Consider the following 22,937-nt stretch of genomic DNA (forward strand, 5'->3'; position numbering starts at 1 on the left):
CCATGGCTGTTTGGCAGGTCAGCATCCCTAAGAGTTTTTAGCAGCCTGACTCCCTTACCTTACGATCAATATGTCCCTGTCTAGCTCGATTGATACCACTGGTTGATATTGATATGAAGGTGGCTAATATGAAAGGCGAGTTTCGCCATAATATACTGCCAGGTGATCAAGAGCCGGTAAAGCTTCGAGCATGCAGCCCGATTGCGCATGCCCACAAGGTTTGTACTGATTGTGATATTATATTTTTTGAAAAATTAATGATAATAGTAAAGCTCGCCATTCAGTATCCAGATGGCTTCACCCCACTAAGTAATTCGGGCTGCCTTTTTTCTCTCAGTAATATAAGTTTCCACGCCTATGCTTAAAGCCACACGTTTTCCTTGCTAGCCTGGTTATTTATGATTTATTACTCTGTCTCATAATACAGTATCTCGTGTTAACTATTATTATATTTGGATTTGTCGATATTATTATTGTATATAGAAGGAATCAAGGCTCCCTACTTCTTCTTCTTGGGAAGTTTTGACCTGTGAGTTGACGCAAGCCAAGGGCTCAAACTCTATAGGCACCCCCCGAACCGCTGTAAGCTGTACGCCAACAATCACTCATTCACAACAGAGCTTACGCAAATTCAAGTGCTATGGTCAACTCTGTGCTCTGGTTTGACTGGTTCCGTTAAGGCGCTGTCAAAGACTGAAGTAGCAAAAGGACGATCAAGCCCTACGAACGGTTCCGGTGTATTGTGCCAACATTATGACCAATGATCAACAAAGCGGTGCTAAATAATTGAGAAATGTAAAACCCCTTCTTTCGATATCTTTTGTACAGTGTGTAATAAAGCTTAATATAATATTTATATTACGTCGAATAGAAGCTGCCGTAAAATTTGGCGATATGAGATAACTATCCAACAAACGGCAATAAGTACAGTTGTATTTCAAATGAACATTATCAATTAACGTCGTGATAAATTCATGATAAGGATTACTGCTTCGCACGACACAACCTGCCGAGGTAATCAAATAAGGAACAAAGAAATAGTTATGATGTATTTATTTCAAAATGGATCATACCACTGAATGGCGACAGTTAAAAAGACAAAAAAAAATATTTCGATCATATGCCTAGACAGGATAATCCTTTGTAAACCAATGTGAAAATATGCTATATAACTCAGAGTCAATAGTGTGAAATTCCATTGCTAATTTGTGATCATTCCATCCATAAATCGGCATCATCGGCTCGAAGCAGTATTTTACTGTTGACTGTACTTAGTAAGGCCCACACCCAGGTTCATACGCCTGTCCGAGGATTCTCGTCGATTGTTTGTAATGAAACTACATATTATTGTAATTACAGAACGCAACAGAAAAAAAAAATTAGCAAAGGAAACACGCAAACCCCCCAAAACACTTTATCCATTATACAGGATAGGCGATAATCATAAAGATTAGAATAGGTAAGCTTCTTTTTACTGGAAAAGCAGGTAGCTTTCCAGACAATCATGCTACTCCGCCCACTTTTTTGACAGCTTTATAAGCACGACATCTTCCTAGTTATATACGTAAGTCGTTTTGCACGCTAGCAGAAGATTTAGCCACGAAATTCAAACAATCGCTTCTTAAATTACGACGAAGGAGACAACCGCTCGGAATATATACGAAAGTAACAGTTTGTGTGGGAGCATAGTGTACCAATAGACCACTAGACCAGATAGACCAATGGCCTATCTAAGTGCTTCATGGCTTCTGGTTCTAGAGCGTGTGGACTTTATTACTACTAAAACAGCGAGATGCATACGTCCACCCTCATAGCCGCGTACTTTTCACGTGTGTCCTTCATGTGTACCTCGTTAGCACACGTATTGCTGAAACCCTCTCCCTTGTATTAATGAAATGGAAATTAAGTCAAGTGAAAATTTGTTTAGTCGGTTTCTGTGTCTGTCAGGTAACTACGCATTCTTACGAAGCGGTAGCAGAAACAGTAATTCTACCGAGAACTTCGTTTCGCGCTTTTCACCTAAGCGGAGTGAATAGCCGCATCAGAATTACAAAGTGAGCGAGAATCAAAGTGCGAGATTATGTTTGAATGCGAGGGCATACTGTAGTGCCTCTTTTGTTGGTTTGATATCACGGCACCACCTGGTGATGGAAACGATGGGTTCACAAAACGTGCCGAAATTCCCAAGAAAAGCACCCGTGGTAAGCAAATGCGTTGCTGTAAAAGTTTTTTTCAAAAGTAAGAAAAATGTGCGTTGCTTTATGTAAAGGTAAAAAGTACAAGCGTCATTCTTAATGATGACTGGGGATCAGGCGGGGAGTGAATATGGCGTGTGTATATCGTAAGGCCAACGATGAAGCGACATATATATAAGGCCTCCATTAAAACCCCACAAGCCTACTTCCAAACGTGGAGATGTTAGAGAGAACAAAGAAAAGCTAAGCACAGCTTTAAATACTAAGTAGTTTACTTGCAAGGTTAGGTATACCTTTTTCTACCATCTTATTAATACTCACAGCACTTTTACTCAATGCGAAACACTGCCACATACCTGATTACTGTTGTCTTTGTAGTGAGCAACTAATGTATTGCATATTTTTTTCGTTTTTTGATTTAGTCAGACTTGTCGTGTACTATACCTGACTTTATATTTTTGTAGCAGTATACGATTATGGTGAAATGCAGGCTTCGGTAGCTATCGTAAATCCACCTCGTAGCAGACGCAGCTATTCCGATTCGATGTCCTATTTATCCTATACATGTCCTATTTTCATGTCATGGAACATATACTTTCATAGATCCCGTTTCAAAGTGTTGTACCGCTCGAGAATTTAGCAACGATTCTTATGCAATACTATTCAAGCGCTCAGTGTATTGTCGAAGCTAACACTTTCTGCGATCCTGCGGTAATAGTATTTGCTGTTTCACCGAGTTGTCGGTCTACCGTGAATGAATTGGGACATTTTTCGATGTATCCCTCGTGTTGACGTTGTTAGCGACGTTGACTCTGCTAGCTATTGGTCTAGAAACGAACATGAGACTAAATACAACTGCGTCTATAATGTTTATGCGAATCTAACGACAGCGTTCGGCTCAGATACATTCTATTTATAAGCAAGCTGCCGCTGTTCCGATTCCGACGCGCGGTTATTTATCTGTCACCAACGAACATGTCACTGTCACATCGGACTGGAGCTATATTGACGCCGAATCCCAGGAACAAATAGGGTTCACGGTTTCGCATCGTGCCGAACTTAGCAAAGACGGTCGAGACGAGCTGGGCCAATTTAAATGTGTCCAATCTTCCACCGATATTCATTCGTCGATAATGTGAGTGTTCACTAATAGTGTCAATTAATTCCGAGCTAAGTTAAATGTGAGTCAGGAAGTTATCGCTTGAACGACAGTGAATGTATCACTAGTTGCTTAAACCGCATGAGGTCTTTTTGTCTTTGTTTTCGAATAATGTTATATAGTGTAATACTTATAAAATCGGATGTTTAACGAAACTCTCTTTATCAGTAGCTTTACGAGAGTTTACATCTTATTCGTACTGTAGTCTCATGAATAAAGCAAAATCTGTTATAAAATTGTTAAAAAGCTGTAAAATTGTATGGGTGATTGATTGAATTTCGTTCGACCAGTTCGATAACCACCTCGGAAGGAAAGCTTGGCCGCAAAGCAGTGCACAGAAAATGTTTAAGACGCGGCAAAGAGGTCGATCTATTGACGATTTGTGCCCTTGATGCTGAGATGTGGACTTACGATCCGCAAAAGTATGGCTACCATGGAAGGATACTTTCCAAAGGTTAGTCTCACATTCGTATAATCGCACAGTTGGTACATGTTTGCCCCCACTAAACCTAGGTATACTTAGTGAGGTGGGACCTAGAAACGGACACGCAACTCATTTTCAGGTTGCTGAAGGCATCGTCAGCCATTTGAGTCAATGCTTAACTAAGCCCGCAGCACCGACGGTGCATTGCGAAGCACATATGTAGTTTAACATTATCGTCTGTGACTTGGAGTAAAAAAGGTTGCCAATAAAATGCTAAATAGCGAGACTGCTCCGACAGTGCCGATACATTGTGATGGTATATTCGATGACTATACTGAGATTAGAATGCATAACTTGCTAGGTTTATAATATAACTGATAGAAATAGATATAGCGGGTTGCGCTATAATACGGATTAACTATTGTCACACATTTTTTTAAGATATCGTAAATAACGTTTGCATTGGCCGATTTCCTCTGTTCCTGCAAAAGATCGAAATAGGCACATCATAGGGGTTCATATTTCCTTTTGATGACGACAACAGAAATCGCGCCTATTTTTCTTAGTAGTACCAACACAAGCTTCAGATTGATTAAAAATTGGACCGTTTGTATGGGTTTAATTATACGACTTTGACTGGGGTCGGCAAACGCCAGGGGACAGCTTATTTTATAAATTGCTCGTGGTTGCTTCGATATCGATTGTTATTTATTCGTTTATTATAGGGTTGATTTAGTCTTTAGCTGCCACATTTTTGAGAGTTTCTAATAGGTAGAAATTTGTGATTACGAGATTTAGCCTTGTAACATGAGGTAGATACGAATGTATTCTAATTTTACAGTTGAATCAAATATATTACATTTTTCAGCTGTTTATATCAAATAACTTGTTTACTTTGTGTAATTAATGTGATATACCGGAAATGTAGGAAACTTTGCGTCATGCGAATGGTCTCGCCAAGAAGATAAGCTTTTGTTCGTGGCAGAAAGAACAAAGGCCTCGAGAAGGCATAGGGTTGAGCCTACAGTGATGTTACCAACCAGGACGGATGGCCCCTCGGAATCTAACTCCAGTGATCATTCAAAGTCAGACTCGGGTCACCCTTCGTATTTTCATAGCTTTGAGTGCCAGCAGAAATCAAGTGGGCCTTCGGAGATGAATTCTCACCCGGAATCGGACGCCGCTGCGGGGAACGGGAACGTTCCCGAGCCGATGTCGGAGACATCCGCAAAGAAAGAACACAAATTTGGGTCGTCCAGCAAAACGGGCAACTACAATCCAGGCAAGTAGATTACGAAGTGTAGAGTTGATCTACAAAACCACGAAAATAGCGAAACAGGACATTTTACTGGTTTGTGTAAATAAAGGAAAAAAAAACTGATTTTTTTTATTGCTGTAGGGAATGTTTGTAAATCCGCTTGTTGCAAAAAGAATTTTGTACCGTTTCCTGTTAGAAGTAGTTTTTAAGTACTCTTGACCTTCTTAACAGTATCGCAAAATATCGTAAGGCAAAGCGAAGGAAGTAGGGTTTTTCTGTTAAATGGTCTGCGTTTTTCACCACATACATTTACTGCAGGGACTAAAAAAAACGAAGTTCCCCATTCGAACGTGATGCAGTTTAGATTCATAGAGAGGAGAGTACTAATTAATTCAATGCTCTCTTTTTACGTCAGACAAAAACACACGGTTTTTTTTCCGATTTTATAATTGTCAGAATGGACTTCAGTCTTACTGCACAGAAACATACCACAAAGATTAACTACATGTAGTTCATCATAATGTCGTAATTTGAAGGATTAGACATGCCAATGTGATGCCGATTCAGTTGTTGTTATTATCGGCTTCTTTGAAACCGATACATCATTCATTTGGCTCCGTCTAGCTATTATATTCTGTTACAGCCTCAAAAAACATTAGTAATACATATTTCATCATTGAAAAAAAAAGGTCAGTATCATAAATCACCAAGGGAATTGCTCTAAACTTCGTTTATAACGACTTCAGCCTCGCGCGTCACGTAATGGAATCCACTGCAATAAGTGCCAATCTAGCTTCGATGGCAGCCTTCTTCAACAAGAGTCGTCTAGTGTTTTCCAACTTCGTTATGTGTATATTTCACAAACTTCCACACTGGTCCCTTGCAGTCAATAGAATGGGATGATAAGTCCCCAGTCCAAGATGAGACGTGATGTTGTCCTAACATACTATTTCAGCACACTGCGGATATTGCTTTCACCATAAACAGATCGAGCTTTAAATAGGGGGTTACCCAATATGGCTGGCTATGTATTTTGTTTGTTGAAGAATTCGACTGAGTGTATTGGTACAGGCAGTTACTCAGTAGCAGTCGACATAGTTTATATTTTTGAGTATTGATGAAGTGGACCACGTCGTTAAGGCAGCCATTGGAGGATGAAACAGATAACCGCCGATCATCATCCAGGACATCCGGCTCCTTGACGGAAGATTGAACATACGCTTGCTTCGACAGTGTCACAGTCGGCTGTACGTAAATGAACATACCTTGCCAAATTCGCCATTAATACCGAATCGATATTTGGGTGTCCAAGTGGGCAGATTTTGCACGGCACAGCTGCTTCAACAACTTTTTCATATCGTAGACGCCTTGTTTAAACAAAAGTTTTCAATCGGAAATCCCCTGTCTCTGTGCAATCATTTAGAATAAGATATAGCTAAGAAAAAAATCAGAGCCACATTTCTCTGATCCACGATCTAGCACCTCCCTTCAGATACTATTAATGGCACGCTCGTCCTGATACTGAATAATTTTAGTAATGATTATACATAATATATAATAGTACGTGCTACTTATTTGATGACAGAATCAAAACTTAGCTTTGGGGCTAGTTATGACAACGAAACCGTGTGCCCGATCATCGCCGTATTGAAGGTGCCGAAAATATTCTTTCCTCCATTTGAGAACGATGCGAACTTTGACCTTCTCGCGCCACCGGAAGCAAGCAAAGGCTACGAGGAAGCTATGGAGGGGGACGCGGACGACGACGAAAGCGATGTTAACGAAGTGGACATTGATGAAGACGCCGAAGACCGCGTTGCTATTCTTGAGGCATCGCGACACAAAAGAGAAAAATTACAACTCATTTTGATCCACATGGCCAACGTCAGCTTGGGGCAGGCTGTATTCACACCGGACGGGAAAGGTACGGAGCTCATTTGAAATCAAATAAATGTCAATGTTTTTTCTCGTGCAAATATACGAAGGCAATGAAGGTTAATTGGAAACGCATATTATTGGCTGTTTAATGTACAGGGTCAGGGCGAAAGTGGACCCAAGACGAAGCTGTAGATCGAAAATTAGGAATAAACTAGATTTGCAATAGAGAAAAAATAAACTTAAGATCAAGCAGCATCTAATTTAACTCAGAAGTAATCACCTAACTAGTTAGTTCTTCTAAGTGAAAATCGACTACCCCACCATAGTTTCACTTTGTCCCACCGTGTATATTTAGATTGTTAGGTTTGTTATTTGCTGCTGCTCATTGGAAGACGTCCATGGAATGGTTACGTTGAACTCGGGTCGGTATCTTTTCCTGCATTTCCCTAGCGGATCCCTAGCATTATGACCCAACTACGCTAGGTAGAACATAAGCTTGCGTAATTGAGAGTTTGCTTTAACTAAATAGTCATGATCTGTTGATTTGTTTTATCTGCTCGCACGGAATGATGTTTTGGGCCGTTCGGGGTTTCGCCCCAGGCGTTGTCTTCGTCGGAATGCCGAATGGGCCACCGTATCGTCCAGGTGTGAGTAAGAACCGCATTCAACGCCTATACCATTTCGACGTGGATACCAGAGTTGTTACTGAGATTGGAAACAGTAACAAATACATTTATTCGCCGCGTTTCTCGGCCCCGGGAGACTGTTTACTTTACTTGCAGAATGAAAGTGGCGGAACCAACGATAAGGCGTCTGAATTGTATTGTGTGGACTGGAAGAGTAAAATGGCAAAACTTATTACTACAGTACCTGAGGATCCCCGAGGTGAATATGGGTGAATGCTCTTCTTCTTTTTGTAGGTATAGTTTTTTGGAATCGCTTAACTCATTAGGAGATTAACTCATTTTCATGATAGAGGGACATGGTTTAACTATTGTGGGACGTAGCTCGGAATTCGGCTAATTATATAGGGCAGCATTTACAATTTCGCGTAAGTGTGCAAATTTTAATCGATCATAAAATAAGAAAACATTTCGGATGGCAAAAAGGAATCGGTTTGCCCTCGAACGAATCGCTTTTCCATGTACTTTACTCTTTGTTCACGGCGCCAGATGACTATCAAGTATTGACTAAACCATTTACGTGCCTGTTCGACCGGAAGCCTTCTATTTAAAATAGAAGAGCCTTGATCTATGTGATTGTTTAATAACGCATATCTAATACGTACACGATTCACTGCTTCTGTGAGTAGGCTTTGACCAGAACATAAGTACTGGGGTGTATTAACTACTTCAAAACCGACATGGCTTAAAACTTAGTGACGGTGCTGTTGATTAGCGAAAAAAATGTATCATCTATACATGACTTGATAAGACCAGCAAACATAAACTTATAATAATAATAATTCCTCCATCTGTATTGTTTCTTCGCGTCATACTTATTCTAGTGGACGAGTTCCCGGGACTTTACCAGACAAAACTGATTCCTCATTGCACCAACGCAGAGGGTAACCTCCTCTATGTCCAAACGCAATGGCATTTCACTACCCAAGTATTGCAAATTGACCTAAGGAGCAGGGCTATTATGAATGTCAGTGCAGAAGTGGTTCGCAACCTTTTCCGGGATCTTTTATCGTGGGAGGTGAGCGGTCATCTACATATAGTCTAATATAGAGATTTTGTCTCCGCAGTGGCGCAATTGTACCGTAAAGGCAATAATTAATACAGTTGGGTTAAGGTTTGAAACAGGGTAGGAAATCTGTTTGCCTCTCGAAACTAAAAACGAATTTTCTACGAGTAAGTATTGACTTGTACAACTAGCTATTCTTTATACACTTTTCCCGTGTAAATTGGAGCAGTTTCTGGGTCCCAAATCTTTTATGGAAACTTTGGGGTACAGTGGTAATCCCGCAACGATTGTTTGAAAGTGAATCCCAGGTTACATATGCAAAACGATAGTAGAAGTAATTTGAAAGTGACTAAAACGTCCAAAAATCAACAGAGGAAATAAAAATATCTTAGTGCTACATTTCCTCTACATATTTCAACTTAGGCGGTCTTTCAGCATGCCCTGCGTTAAATTAGTTAAATAAAAAAAACTGAACCCCTGGTTACTACATAACTGTCGACTGTATTTACATAAATTTCAGCTTCTTTGCGTGAAAGGTGATTACATACTTCTAGCCTGTTCATCGCTGTCTGACAGACCTAACCTAGTAGTAGGCCGAAAAACGCGCTGCGATACAGGATTGCAGTGGAGTTTTCAAAACAATCAAACAATTTACGGTTGTCCACTACGCAACGGACTAATAAGTTATAGAAACCAGCCATTTTACAACTACACAAACGACCTTTTCGAGGTATGCCCATTTTATACAACCTTGTAGCATGCATGCTGATTTTTTTTACGCATCCTGCTGTAACTCTTACCTTTAAAACTGTCTGCTACTGAAGACCTATTGGTCGTGCCGTGTTACAGATTCAAATTTAGCGGGGCCATCGCGTTTTCCTATACGTAAGATTTGACTACGCATTTCATAACCGGAGTTATACTTCCCTGAACCTTGTTAAATGATTATTGGTATTTTTTCGGCGGTATCTATATATATTCGGCGACCATCTTTTTCTTTTTGTTTTCTTTAAACCCAATGATTTATATATGAAGCGGCTTCTCTTTGAAAGATTACAGTACCTACTGCATTAGCATAGAAGCTCAAACCTTGGTGTCCTAAATAAATGTTTCGGGTAATCTGCTAATCCAGACTTTAGCCGGCAATAACTTGTGAAGATACCAGTTGAATCGAATACACGAGGCTATTGTACTGCACGTATTATCGAATACCTTATACAAGATATTTAGTCACTGTTACACGTACAAAGCGAACATACCCGAGTCAGCTTTATTTAGACATACTTATATAGAGCTGCAATCGCTAATGCGGCGACGTTCAAATACTTTTCATCTTGGCCATTTATTTTTGATATGTGGCCAGGTCAAGAACTACAATGGGAATAGGGTAATACTCACTTGTAAACACGATAAAACTCTACTTGATTTTAATCGATATCATAATAATCGATGAAACGCCTTAAAGCTGAGTTAGTTTTCATAGAAGAAGACGCTAAGCGAACTAAGGACAATAAGATATGAACAGTTCTATGAGCTGGGCCTACTTAGGCAAGCACGGGCAAAAATATATTGGTCTCACGTATGGTCAGACACTGTAATGAAACATTGTACCTGTTTAATTTGTCTAATCGGTAACGTTCCTTTTCGATAGATGTTTACACCTAACCTGCTGTTCATTTTATTGGGTTTTTGTGATTTTGTTATGCAAGATGCGGCCTGATCGGCAGCCGGACCTGTTTTATAGCGCAGTGCACTTATTTCCGCAAAATAGAAACCACCCGCTGATTGTCGTCATCCATGGGGGACCCCATTCCGCTTTCACGACGAAGTTCTCCTCGGCGTATGAGTTTCTACAGCGGTTAGATTATGGATTACTGTTGGTAAATTATCGAGGGTCCACGGGTAAGAGTACTTCTAATAAGGAAACCACATATATAATTATTATTGTTATCGTTTTTATTATCACTATTATTATATGCAGCGATATAAGACAGTAATTTACCTGTTTTATTTATTGCACCAAAATGTCATGTCTGCTTTTAAAAGAAGCGGCCATCTATGTTGGCTTTTTTAAAGCAAACAACTTACCATAACATCCATACGTAACCTAGTTGACAGGCGATTTCATCTGTGATGCATGCTGCAACCAATATCATTCCTAAGTCATATAAGGAGTGCTCCGACCCTTCATTCACGACGGCCATCTTATATTCCTGAACAAGACAAAACGTGTCAAAGTTTTGATAACAGAGCGAATTTAGTTTATGCTACATGAACCCGCGAGTTCTGCTCCGCGCCTGTTTCGCCGTTGATTTAATTAGTTTAGTTGATTTGTGTTACATTCACATTAACGTAAACTATATTATAAATCTACAGTTTTCCCGTTAGCCTACCTAATTTGTTACCTTTTTGCAATTATTTCAGCAGCCTATTTGAACATAAATGAATTTGTATCGCGTTACACTTGACGTAACGTAAACGGTGGTTCGCTTTCAGACCTGCACCTTGATTGTTAATCGGTTACAGTGATCTCGCATTTAGCAGACGTGTCATTAGGTCGATTTTTTATGGGTTTGGCATGTGTTAGGCTACGGCGAAAAGAATCTACGTTCACTGACTGGTCATGTTGGCACGTTTGACGTCGACGATGTCCACAACGCTGTGCAGCGATCTCAATTAGGCGGACTCGTGACGCACGTCGTGGTGCTTGGTGAAGGTCATGGTGGGGCTGTTGCACTTCATCTGGCTAGTAAGAAACACCTTTGCTGTTGTTGTTGTTAAAGTAAAATGCAGCTGTGCCAAAAGCACGCTTCAATAGTTTCAGATGACGTTTTTAACATTAGAGATTGTTTGTTTGCTGGGGGACATCTTTGCATTCTATTGCGGCTCCACCTTTGCGCGTAGAAGGTACTCGAGTGATTGTTTAGCTGGTAGGCAATTAAGAGTAATTTTAGTTTGTACAAAAGTATATCAACAAAATATTTGAATATTATTTTATACTGGGATCCAAAACATAGGTTTACTGCTAAGTAGTCATTAACGTATTGTTATGTTCCAACTTTGTCTAACAGCGAAATACCCTAAGATCTACAAGGGATGCTTCCTGGTGAACCCTACCTTCGACCTATACGACCTCAGGCGCGATAACCTACCAGATATGCTCCGGAAATTATTTATTATGGAACCTGTAGAGATCCTAGCCAGAACTGACAATGATGCAGAGGGCGAAGCAAACTCAGACTCTGAAGTAATACGGTTACCATTTAATGATAGGGAAACCATACGTCAAAAAAGTTAAAATAGTAAAAATCACCGCGAGTAAATAAAGCCCGTATTCCATCACATTTCGCGAACAACAGCCTATCTAAAAAATCTTTCGGATACAGTGCCATCATATGGCTAACAATAATAAAAAAATAATAACAGTGTAAACGTAAATATTCAATTCAAATGTCACCAAGCATACTCATGCCGGTTTAAATAAAAAATATTACTATAGGAGAAGCAGGCGCGAAGGCCTAAACGGATAATATACATGGAATCATTAAAAAGTTGAAATTAATTGATGACACAATCGTGTCGCGACACCTTCACATTGAGAGATTAATCATGATTATTATTCTACCATTATTAGCGCTTCTAATGGCTGATCTACCCGTTTCAGATGCTATCGGATCCTTGCGCGCCGGTGTTTACGATGCGGTGCTTTCTCGCTGTCAGCAGCGACCACGACCGCATCGCCCACGCTCAAGCCTTAAGGTTATACACACATCTAAAATTTTTGCGCACTCAGCTGGTCACCCAGTATCACCTGCGAACGCCCGCACACAAGTACGAACTGTTCCGTAACATTGTAACCATAGCCGACAGTTTGTGTGCCAGTGGCTAAAACGAAACTACTAGATAAAAACGACCGTAGCAAATGCAGAAAAAGTTGGTGGAGTTGCGGAAGAACTAGCTTGACCGGGCATCTATTGTGGGACCAAATAATCGATTCGATAGCAAACTGATAGAAAGTCGATCAGATTCAACCGAGTACGAAAGGAAGGACAGTGCATTCATTGTGTGTACCAGGACTGTTAGCCGACGGCATAGGTCTTAGCTTCAACAGTATAAACCTGATTAGGTTTTCAATTAAATACATTCCTATATGCGATCCATATGTCGATATATTGTAATTAAACACTTAGTTAAATGTTAAAAAAAAAACAAAAGTTTTTGATTATTTGTTCGTCTAGGTACATTTGCTAGTGTTGTTGAATTGTTAGCTAGGATCAATTGGGGATACACAGTTTGGAATTGCAATTCGAGTCTTTTAATCTAACATTAGATACTTTTAAGCCACATAAATTGGTACGTCTTCTTAGAGTGCTTGTTCCTACTGTTCTACTTGCTGTCGCAGTTGTAAAAACTCCCTAAAAAAAACTTCTACGGACTCCCTAACTCAAACCTAAAAATCACTAGGTCAATAAGTTTATTAAATTTATTATAAACACCTTATCACTAACCTATAACGGTTATTTTAATTAAAAACATTTAAATGCCCACCGGTCACGTGCATATCGGTGTCCTGTTCGTGTGCGCCATGTAAAGTTCATGACAAGTGTTCCTGACTTCGGTTAAACCAAAACGTCATCAGTTGACAGAGAAGAGTACCACCAGAAGATGGAACGCTGTTCTGGGTTCCGATGATAAACTCTTTTCAGTCTGTGAGATTCAGGACATTTGTCTGTCTTCTAGGTTTTCATTGTAACGTCCGGTGTCTCCGTTAGGCGAGCATTCCATCAGCCGGACGGCTGGCTGGCTGGCTGGCTGGCTCGCTGGCTCCCAGCATGAAACGAAATCTATGCATGGGTGCGAATCCAGATTACAACGTTGATCTATCCTACTACCCACCAAACTTCCCTGCCTTTCTGATTATGAATAACTGGTAATATTTGCTGAGATTTAGTAGGCAAAAAGTTACTTATGGTTACCGTAGCAACGAATTAGAGGATTCGCATTAGCCACTCAGACCACGTCACCCTTACCCAAAACTGAAGAATGCCTTCGGGGATAAGTATCGCAGGTGAACTGAACCTCGCTAGCGTTTGTGAAGTAGACAATTCGTCGATGCTTTACACGAAATTCTTTTAGCCTGAAAGGTAATTGTATGTCGCTCTGACCAAAGCGCGAGAAACATATGACATCAATACGATTAATTATGGAAAAGCAAAAAGTCGCGTAGCCGACATTGTCAAGCCACTAGTCGTCTTCAAATGACCCTCCGAGAATGAGCAAGCACCGCCAGATTTCAGTTATAGCTAAAAGGAAACAGAGTCTAAATGGAAACTGGCCGTAAACAGCGAGTATTGCCCCTTTTAGCATAGTGGATTAGCATGTCAATACTGGGGCTAAAAGTGGGCAGGGCAAAGAACGTGCCGTGATTAAACCAAGACTTCTTCGCAGTATAATGTTTCATTGAAAACGCAGGAACAAAACAGAAACTATCCTAGTCCGCCGTATTTGTGCGAGTTTTGAGTAACCCGAGCTGTTCGCTCATTCGAGTGTTAGGTGTACGGCGATTGCAATAAACAAATCACGAATTTCACTAAAACGGGCTGATCCTCATAGAAGTACCCGTATCCTTAGATTCTATGTTAAAGACGCGCTTCTAACATGGTTAGACAGTGAGTAACTTTGACGAACACGTAACACCTTAATTCCGTACAAGACAGGAATTAAGGAACATTCTTTATTAACTTTTATTTAAAATACAGGTATTTGACATAATCCGATAAACTCATGGGCGTATACTCCACCAACAACTAAAATGTCCGCATTTATGCTCAAAGAAAAACCGAACCCCACGCTAGAAATTTCGTGCAAATTTCGTGCTAGAAATTAACTACAGCAGCTGTTTTTATGCTGAAACTCTCCAACGCGTCAAACATTAACGTTTGTGTTTAGCAGGAATAACTAATCTCAACAGATCTAAAAAATATACAATTCTAAACTCGATACTGTAGTTGCATTTTTCCCGTCATCATACCATCATAAAGAAAAAGAAGACCCAGTGATAAGTTTCATAACAGCGAGATAATCGTAGAACCGATATTACTGGCTATATTCGCGCACAAGCGGCTTATCCATAGCCTCGAGAGCAGGATTTTTGTCCACGAAATTAGCGTATTTTACGGATCACCGTCCTGCTTCGGCCTATTGCTGTAGTTCACCTGCCTCATCCTGATCCGAATGAAACTCCTCTTCGGATGACGGTTCGCCTGTGAAGATAATTTCACGGTAATCTCCCAACTGCTTCAAGTTCCGCTTTCAGAAGTAATCTGCTTCTGAACTAATATAAAAATTGTTGTCGTCAAGTTATATGTATGTTTATTTCGATTAAACTTCATAATTTCGCTGGTTCTGAGCTTTGTTACAGCACCTCCGGGTTTGGCCGTCGATGCCAATTGGGCGTCAGCATTGGATTGTTATTGTCGCATTTTTTATGTGCCACAGATAATTTGAAAGAATTACCTTAGATTGGTTAGTTTTTTTTAAAATGAAGAAATCAATTCTTAATTGACAACAAAAGCCCCGCAACGTTCGAACAACTAATGTAAACACTATTTGACGATATCCAGGTTTCCGTACAATATTAACATGGTGCTAAGAAATCGTAGTAGTATTGCGAACTAATCATAGCCCACTTCTGTAAAGGTACAGGCTTTTCTTTCGGAAGGCTGTAACAAAACAAAATAGCATTTGTGTGTTTTTCGTCCACCAGCCGAAACCTTTAACCTGTTGAGAATTGTGTCTCAAGCCACGTGCGGTAAACATGAAAATAGAACGAACTGACTGGATTAGGGGAGCTTATGAAAAATACGTAAGCACATTTCTGCATGAAGGCGTGCTTAGCAAGTCTAAGGGAATCAATATGATTCCCTTAGAAGAGCAATGCTGACGTACGTACTTAGGTTTAGATTCGAAACCGGCCGTATGTACACAGATCGCTTTGTGTCAGAAGATAAGTGCCCGCCAGCGGTCTGAACCAAAGGATCGGTTCGGACACACTACTTTTATCGTTCAGCGTGCCAATGCTGAGGATTTTCTCATAAGCGTTTTCAATTATTTTCTAGATTGAGTAGTTCTATTTCGATTGAACGAAGCCTCTCTTATAATATCCATCAATACTTTTTTCAGAAACACGTGAGCAGAAAATCCAAACAAGTAAGAAGAGTTTATGTTGTTATTAAGAGAAAGAGAACCTGCCTCTTATACCTCGAATCACCTTTATAAGTAACACATTTTTAAGAAAAATGCTACTACTGGAAAAAAACAGCATTAAAGGATGGCCTTTTTCTTTATGCATTTTTGCTCCTGGTTTATCTCTCAGTACCATTAGAATGCACGTTCTTCTTCAAAGCATATTAGCAGTTTGTAGTGAACGGGCTTTCACCTTAAATAGTAGACGGAAAAGTTAGGGCGAGTTCAAACTTCAAAAATGCATGTTCTAGTAAATGCATTTTCCACATCTGCTCCGTTTTGCCTGTTTGCTGAGGGGGCGAGAGCTACTATAGTAGACCGGGATATTTATGCTTCATACGATGCCTGAAAGGATTTCTCAAAAATCACTTGTGAAGTTCAAACGCAGCGCCTTGGCCTTAGAAAATGCACGCCGCTCGGGCCCACCATTCTAGGTCTATGAGAAGAACCTAAAAACGCGTTTGAAGGAAGATTACAAGCGGACAACTGGAAACTGGATAAGCGGAAGTGACATGACTACCAACAGGTCTTTAAATATATGAAATTTACTTAATACCTGGAAGCTTTATCGATGCCTCACAAATTGTATAAAGCGCACAATCTCTAATATCTCGTCTGGAACAGCGCCATGCGCAGGTTACAATAACAGGTTTTTACGGTGTCTGCTCGTTGACACAAAGAAAAAAATAGAACTCCCGGGAAGTTGGATAACTACTCAAAAAAGATTAACTTGCGCTTGATGGTACTGGAAGAATTTCGTGCACTTGGAGATGCTTCAGGAGAACAAGACAGGTCACAAAAGTCTGCATACGGCATGGTTGTATCATACGCATTAAGTAAGAATATTTTGCACGACAATGTCGGCCACATATGGCAAAACTCATCAGAAGAGTTTGTAGTACTTTCAATATTCTCTGGACGTTGCTCTAACGAATTACCGCCCAAATGAAATTAGTCATTATACATTTGATAATAAATAGGATCTGAAATTGGCCACACGAATTTTTCGTAGCACACTTGAGCACACTTTCCGGCTGGAAGGAATTAAATTGGTTGAAACGATAAAAAACGTTTCAATAAGACGATTAAGACAAGCTGTAGTAGGATATTATATGCCTATAGGATCTGATAAAACGAAGAAACAGTCGCTTGTGTACAAACAATGCGCTTAACACAATCATCTAATTCGTGTCTCGCTAATACCTTGTGTATGTATGGATGTTGTAATTCGTATCGAATATGAAAACATACCTGGCTACGAATAAATACGTTAACAGCATCGTTTATTAGATCTGTGGATTCAGATCAGGACTACGTTATATTTAGCAATAAGCAACGTTCAGAGCACTCGTCTAGAGGTCGTACGCGAGTTGACGTCCCAAGAATTCCACTGTATTCTAAGCAACGACCTGACTAAGCTGACATGAAACTTTCAAGGTACATTTGATACCTTTCCAATTTTATTTTGACATTTGCCGTGCTCTGTATCAGCGTGTAGTTCTGCGCCTGCTTTTGGAGCAGCAAAACTTAGATTTTGCTACAACAAAGCATCTCCTATCTAAACCTATCACGGCGAGTCTACCGTAACGGTTAATATAGTAATATTTCTAAAAGTTTCAACTCTCTTTGAGGGGGTCGAGCCCAGCCCACAATCAGTTTACATAATCGGTTGCTCATCGACACATCAGAGTAAATAAGTACATGCAAACAATGCTTCTGGTAATTCGTAATGATTTGGCAGTGGTCTCGCAAGACTTCATACGCTGTTTTTGCAGGCGGCGCAAAAACGGTAACTCTGGTTGGCATCCCGACAGTCCACTGAACAGGCCATACAATAGGGTTACGGCCCTTTACACTGAATGAATAGTTGTCACGGAATTCAAAACGAATCTCATAATCATCGTTATCGTAATCGCGATCAAATCTAAGTCGTAATCCGCGCAAGTAGAAATTCCACAACGCTTCAGCAGTGCCCACAGTGGTGGGATGCTGCTTAGGGCAAGTATAGCAACTGTTATCACGCATATAGTCTGGCAGCCACTGAGGTGGTCCCGTTATCTGGTAGCCTTTCTGCTGTTCGGACGCGCATTCGTCCCGTCTGTCACGCATGATTTTTTGTAATAGGATGAGAAACAGAATTCGAACATCATTCTCTCTTTCCATTTCTAATGACACTACCATGTCATGGTGAAATCGGGAGAAGAGCGAAACGACAAAATCAACGATTGGTTCCAGAAATTCGAGAAAATCGCACAGACGACATTGTCCTACGCCGTAGCTACGCTCGGGCGGCTCATCCAAAACCGTAAAACCTGGATTCGATAGCTGAAGGGTGGCACATCGTATGGATCGCCTGCTTCCTCTAGCCTGGTGTCGTCGTTCGGGGACGTCTTGACCCGCCTCGTCCTGATTTTGCACTCCCACCCCTTCTCGGATGATCGCTCGCGCGTGATGGCAACTTCGGAGCCGCTTCAAGTTCTGTTGTTCGAGACAACTCGTTTTTGAACTGTTGCCAGCATCTGATAGAACCATTGTCGTCGTGAAATAAGCATGCTTTCTTTGGTTGGGCTTGCTTGGTTCGCTGACTCTCAGCTTTGTAACAGGACCTGCAGATTTGGCCATCGATGCAAAATGAGTATCGACACTAAATCGTTATTGTCGCGTTTTGATGCTTTTGCTTCCTAGGTAGATCTTCTAAGAAGTACTTCCAATAGGTTTCTTGGTTAGTCTTCAAAAAAAATAAAGTATTTCTTAGACAACTAGAAATGCTGAAATTTTGGTATATTTAAGACAGACCATGAGGTGCGGAGCGATTCTCTTTTTTATCCGCTCGTGCTAATCCGAAGCTTCATTAGTTAGTACTGAACGCTTTAAACAAGTGTTTATATTTAATTCACGAAAATCTGACCATTCACGTAAAAATCTATTCTTTTATTATTTCTTTGGCAAGTGTGTTTTCCAACTTTTCCTGGCATCCCAAATGTACCATTGCACAAAACAGATACGATTAGTAAACACAGTATTATTAGTCGCAGTTGTGAATTTTAGTATTCTTGAATACTGTACACTCAGTCGTGATGTAGTGCTTACTAGACTTTTTTTTTTACTGCTAGCACACGACACAATCCTGAGGATGTTAGGGTAGTAAAATTGACAGCTTTCGGTTGAAACCTCGAAAGGCCTACGAGAGAAAGAAGGAAAGGATACGGCCAGTCCGTTGTAATTGACCCTAAAAGTAACCTAACTAAAAGTAGAGAACCTAAAAGTAAGTTTCCGCGAGAACCGCACCAAAAAACTCCTTCGGGTTCAGAATTCATACTTGGTTGAAATCAGAGGAAAATGCGATGGTTCAGTCAATGGACAAAGGAATGCTTAAAAGACGCTTAAAAATAATGAAGGAAGCGGTAGTTGCTACTCTGTTAAGTCAAGCATATAGCTAAAGTCGCGGTATACACTCCCCGTGTCTTGATCAACGCTAGCATTAAGATATGCAGTACTTGTGCCAGAATACATGTGTTATTCTTTTATCATGAACTATTTTCAAGGAACTTACTCAGAATTTCATACTAAAACAATATCTAGAAGTGTATGTACTCCTACATCTTCAATCTGAGACGTGGTTCTTTCGTATTCAGATGTTTTTCGAAGACGTAAGTGAAGACGATCAAAAATAAGGGACTGCAATTTTTAAATTAGTGATTCTTCTAATAAATGAAACAAATTCAGAGTTGTCTAATCCTCTTAGACAATTCTGAACTTGATTCGAAATACTCGTAAGTATATTTCATTTCGTAGTACGCCGAACCTGAAAAAAATCAAGTGAGAACTTGCCTAGTTACTTACAATTAGCGTTAGTTAATAAATTCTTGCATTTGTTTTTTTCAGTCAAAAATTACACCAAAATCATACAGAAGCAATAAAATAAATGCTACTTTATGGTGTCAATAATGATTAATAAGCCAAGAAATCGTCAATAGATATTGAGCTTCTACAAGCGAATCTGGCGGACTTTAAAATTGGATAACTTTTTAACTAATTCGTCTAGAATGAAGGCTTTTTAATATAAATGAGAAATGCTTTTTTTTTTTTATTTTTTATACACCTATTCCAGCGGCCTAGCGGCTTCTAGACAACTATATACCAACCAACCACGTTTTTATATGCAGTAGCATATTTAGGTAAATCTATCATAAAAATATGCTCGCTTTCCAATTGCCCTTTTTAGGCCATGGGAGGCCTCATAATCACACGGACTTAAATCGGGGGAATAAGTGAATTGAAGCCAATTTTTGCTAGCATATCATTAACGTTTGATGTTGTCATCAAGTAAACGGACTGCATGCTCCTGATTGCCGTGCCAAGAGTCCATAAGGGACTTTAGAAACTCGACTTAGCAGCCTGCATTCATGTTTCATTGCACGCAAATTGCACGTGGAATTCCTATTGCTCTGGATACAATTCGCGGAGGACCCACTTTTTACTCAGTTTTCGCATTTTCAACATATGTAATGCTATACTTCTATAACATCATACGTGAAATCCAGTTTAGGGCGATGCAATTTTTAGACTTTAAGCTCTGGTTTTGCGAAAAGTTCTCTTGATTGCAGCAATGCGCACTTGTTCATCGGGTCCCGACATCTGGTCGCGTACTCGTTTGCTTTTAACACTCCAATTTACGTTTCTGAAACGTTTGTACCAATGACGTACTACGCTTTCGCTTACAACTTTCTTGCCTAATTTAAAAAAATTTTTGTTAATTCGAAAGTAATCAAGGAATCGATCTGATCTACTTCTTATAAAATTCAACAAAAAGGCACAAATGCTGCAATAACAACAGTTCAACAAGTTACTGACAGGACTTCAAGCGGCTCCATAACTACCATCATTTGAGGGAAGATTGGACAGAAAGGTTAGGACGAAGCGAGTTAACAAGTTCCGAAATAATAATAATGGCAGCAACGACCCAGACCAGGAACCTTGCAGACTTTGAAGCGGTCATTCGTTTTTCCGTTGCATATTACTCGCGCATCCGTAATGAAAATCTAATATTACCAAAAACGCAAATAAGAATGCGCATTCAATATTAGCTTCTCGAGCTGTTTAGAAAGACTATTCCTCCCAAGAGTACTGCCCGAGACCCGTGATGTATGGGGACAGAGAATAACAGCCCATATGCGTAACAATAGGTGCTATAGTTGCTTCCGGCAGCATTCTATGGGCATTTACGAAGCTTTTTGGAAGTTCTTCGAGTGTGGGGTCTGATTTCGACTTACCCTTGACTGTCCAATCGATGATTCCGAAGTCCGCTTAGACTTTTATAACGGCTATTCAGTGATCCAAATGACGAAAGCCCTGTCGTTTGGCTTGTACAATAGACCCTAGGCACGTCAATGCAAGTCAGGGCGTTCGTGCCACCTACAAGGATAAAGTCTAAAATTCTAGGGATATCTACGAGTAAAGAAAGAGGATGCGTTAATCAAAAATCCAATTTATTTGTTCGCTGTTGCCTAGGGTCGGTTTCCGTAGTTAAGTCTCGACTAACTCCACACATTAATACAGAAATCTGACCGTAAGGGGTATTTTTTTGTAATAGAATCTGTGGAACTGTGTGGCCACAAAGTCGAAAGAAATACAAACGCACAGAGGTATAGATAAACGTAAAAACTAAATTTGATGTGTGTGTAAATTAAAGTTGTATTTAACACCATTAGAAGCTTTGACGTATTTGTTTGTCCACACTAATTACAATTTTTTTTAATAAAATTATTAACGAAACAACGGATTATGAGAAGGTTCGAAGACAACAGTTCCACAGAAGTTTCCAGGACCGGAATTACATAAAAATCGAAAATTAACATAAGTAAAATACATCTTTAGGTATTTGCGTGTCCTTTAAGACTCTTACCTATTTTCTTCGAATCGCCTTCTGGATTTATCGATTGATAATCCTAAATCTTTGATTTCGGATTGGATAAAGGAATACTTATTTAGTTTTCATTCGAATCAACTATTTTCTGGAATAATGCTTTAAACCTTTTTACTACTTTCTTTTAGATTTGCGATCTAACGGTAGTACCAGAAATAAAACTCAAAACATTTATAAATTTCAAGTATACAAATGAACTTTTTATAACTAAAAGCTTATATTTATCTCTTGAGTAAAAACCACAGTTCCCTGAGTCGAAGACAGCAATTCGATTAACCGCATCTAGATGATCCTTTCAGATAAGCAAATATGCTGTAATAAAAGCTATGGTAGGTAGGAAAATAGTTGGTACATAACTTATTCCTGAATGATAACTACGGAATTATTCGACATTTTTCGAAAGCGCTTCGAAAAGAATATCCCTGCTTACCCGTACATACAGACAGACATCAACTATGTGAAGATGTGAAGACTGTGTGGCTCTGAGACTGAGTACACGCACGTCAAGCTTTCGTTCGATATACTCGAGTTCGATTATAATCGAACTCAAAAGCGATCCAAAACATTTCAATGCCATCGCTCTAAATCATGCGTAGACCAAGAACAATTTATTCTATGGTCGATAGCTTAAAAAATCGTACTCGGAGGCATTGGAGAATCTGTGATTTCGTGAACGACAATGTTCGTGAAGAAGATATCATTGTAATTCATAATCTTACCGCACTAGTTCAAATAACTAGTTCGCGCTTCCAACAGACATACTAATGCATGGAAATGGACGACGATTAATGCGCTATTCGCAACATCCCTAATTCACAAAAAACAAATTTACAGGTTGAGCACTTGAACAGGACCTACTCGTGTTCATGCTCGGTTTGCAAAAAAAAAAAGGTCGAAGAGGCAAAAAAAATCTGTCTGCGTTGAAATGACTTATCCGTGCATACTGCCCCGCCCGTGATGTCTGTCTTATGAAAACACTACATTCTAATGTTGTCTGAACTCTGACAGGTTCTAAAATGATTTGCCCAATCCATTCTACCAAGATAAACATAAAACGAACACTCGCTTTGTGCAAGAATCAAGTTACGATGTTACGTTATCCACAGCAACGATTTGGACTAACAGCAAATATCCAACGATTTGACCCGTCGTGTTTATTGAAT

The 22,937-nt window shown here is 39.8% G+C and overlaps 1 protein-coding gene across 2 annotated transcripts; it reads left to right on the forward strand.

The window, feature by feature from the left end:
• Positions 1-1,910: 1,910 nt before the first annotated feature.
• LOC111262267 (uncharacterized) lies at positions 1,911-12,817 on the forward strand. Of its 2 annotated transcripts, none has more exons than XM_022836406.2 (12): positions 1,911-2,201; positions 3,086-3,330; positions 3,645-3,808; positions 4,707-5,060; positions 6,622-6,960; positions 7,515-7,799; positions 8,422-8,615; positions 9,124-9,333; positions 10,313-10,505; positions 11,191-11,352; positions 11,675-11,850; positions 12,268-12,817. In XM_022836406.2, the coding sequence occupies exons 1-12, from the start codon at positions 2,148-2,150 to the stop codon at positions 12,490-12,492; spliced, it is 2,601 nt and encodes an 866-aa protein (XP_022692141.1). In that variant the 5' UTR covers positions 1,911-2,147; the 3' UTR covers positions 12,493-12,817. The 2 variants fall into 2 exon arrangements, with proteins under 2 accessions (XP_022692141.1, XP_022692142.1); XM_022836407.2 differs by having other exon boundaries at positions 3,098-3,330.
• Positions 12,818-22,937: the final 10,120 nt, after the last annotated feature.

Source organism: Varroa jacobsoni, unplaced genomic scaffold (genome assembly GCF_002532875.2).
Source record: "Varroa jacobsoni isolate VJ856 unplaced genomic scaffold, vjacob_1.0 scaffold_641, whole genome shotgun sequence".
In the NCBI taxonomy this organism is placed as follows: Eukaryota; Metazoa; Arthropoda; class Arachnida; order Mesostigmata; family Varroidae; genus Varroa; species Varroa jacobsoni.

Coding starts and splice junctions, on each gene's coding strand:
- LOC111262267 (XM_022836406.2), top strand. CDS start 2,148: ATGGAAACGATGGGTTCACAAAACGTGCCGAAATTCCCAAGAAAAGCA. Junction 2,202..3,085: donor TCCCAAGAAAAGCACCCGTG/GTAAGCAAATGC, acceptor ATCTAACGACAG/CGTTCGGCTCAGATACATTC. Junction 11,851..12,267: donor AAGCAAACTCAGACTCTGAA/GTAATACGGTTA, acceptor TACCCGTTTCAG/ATGCTATCGGATCCTTGCGC.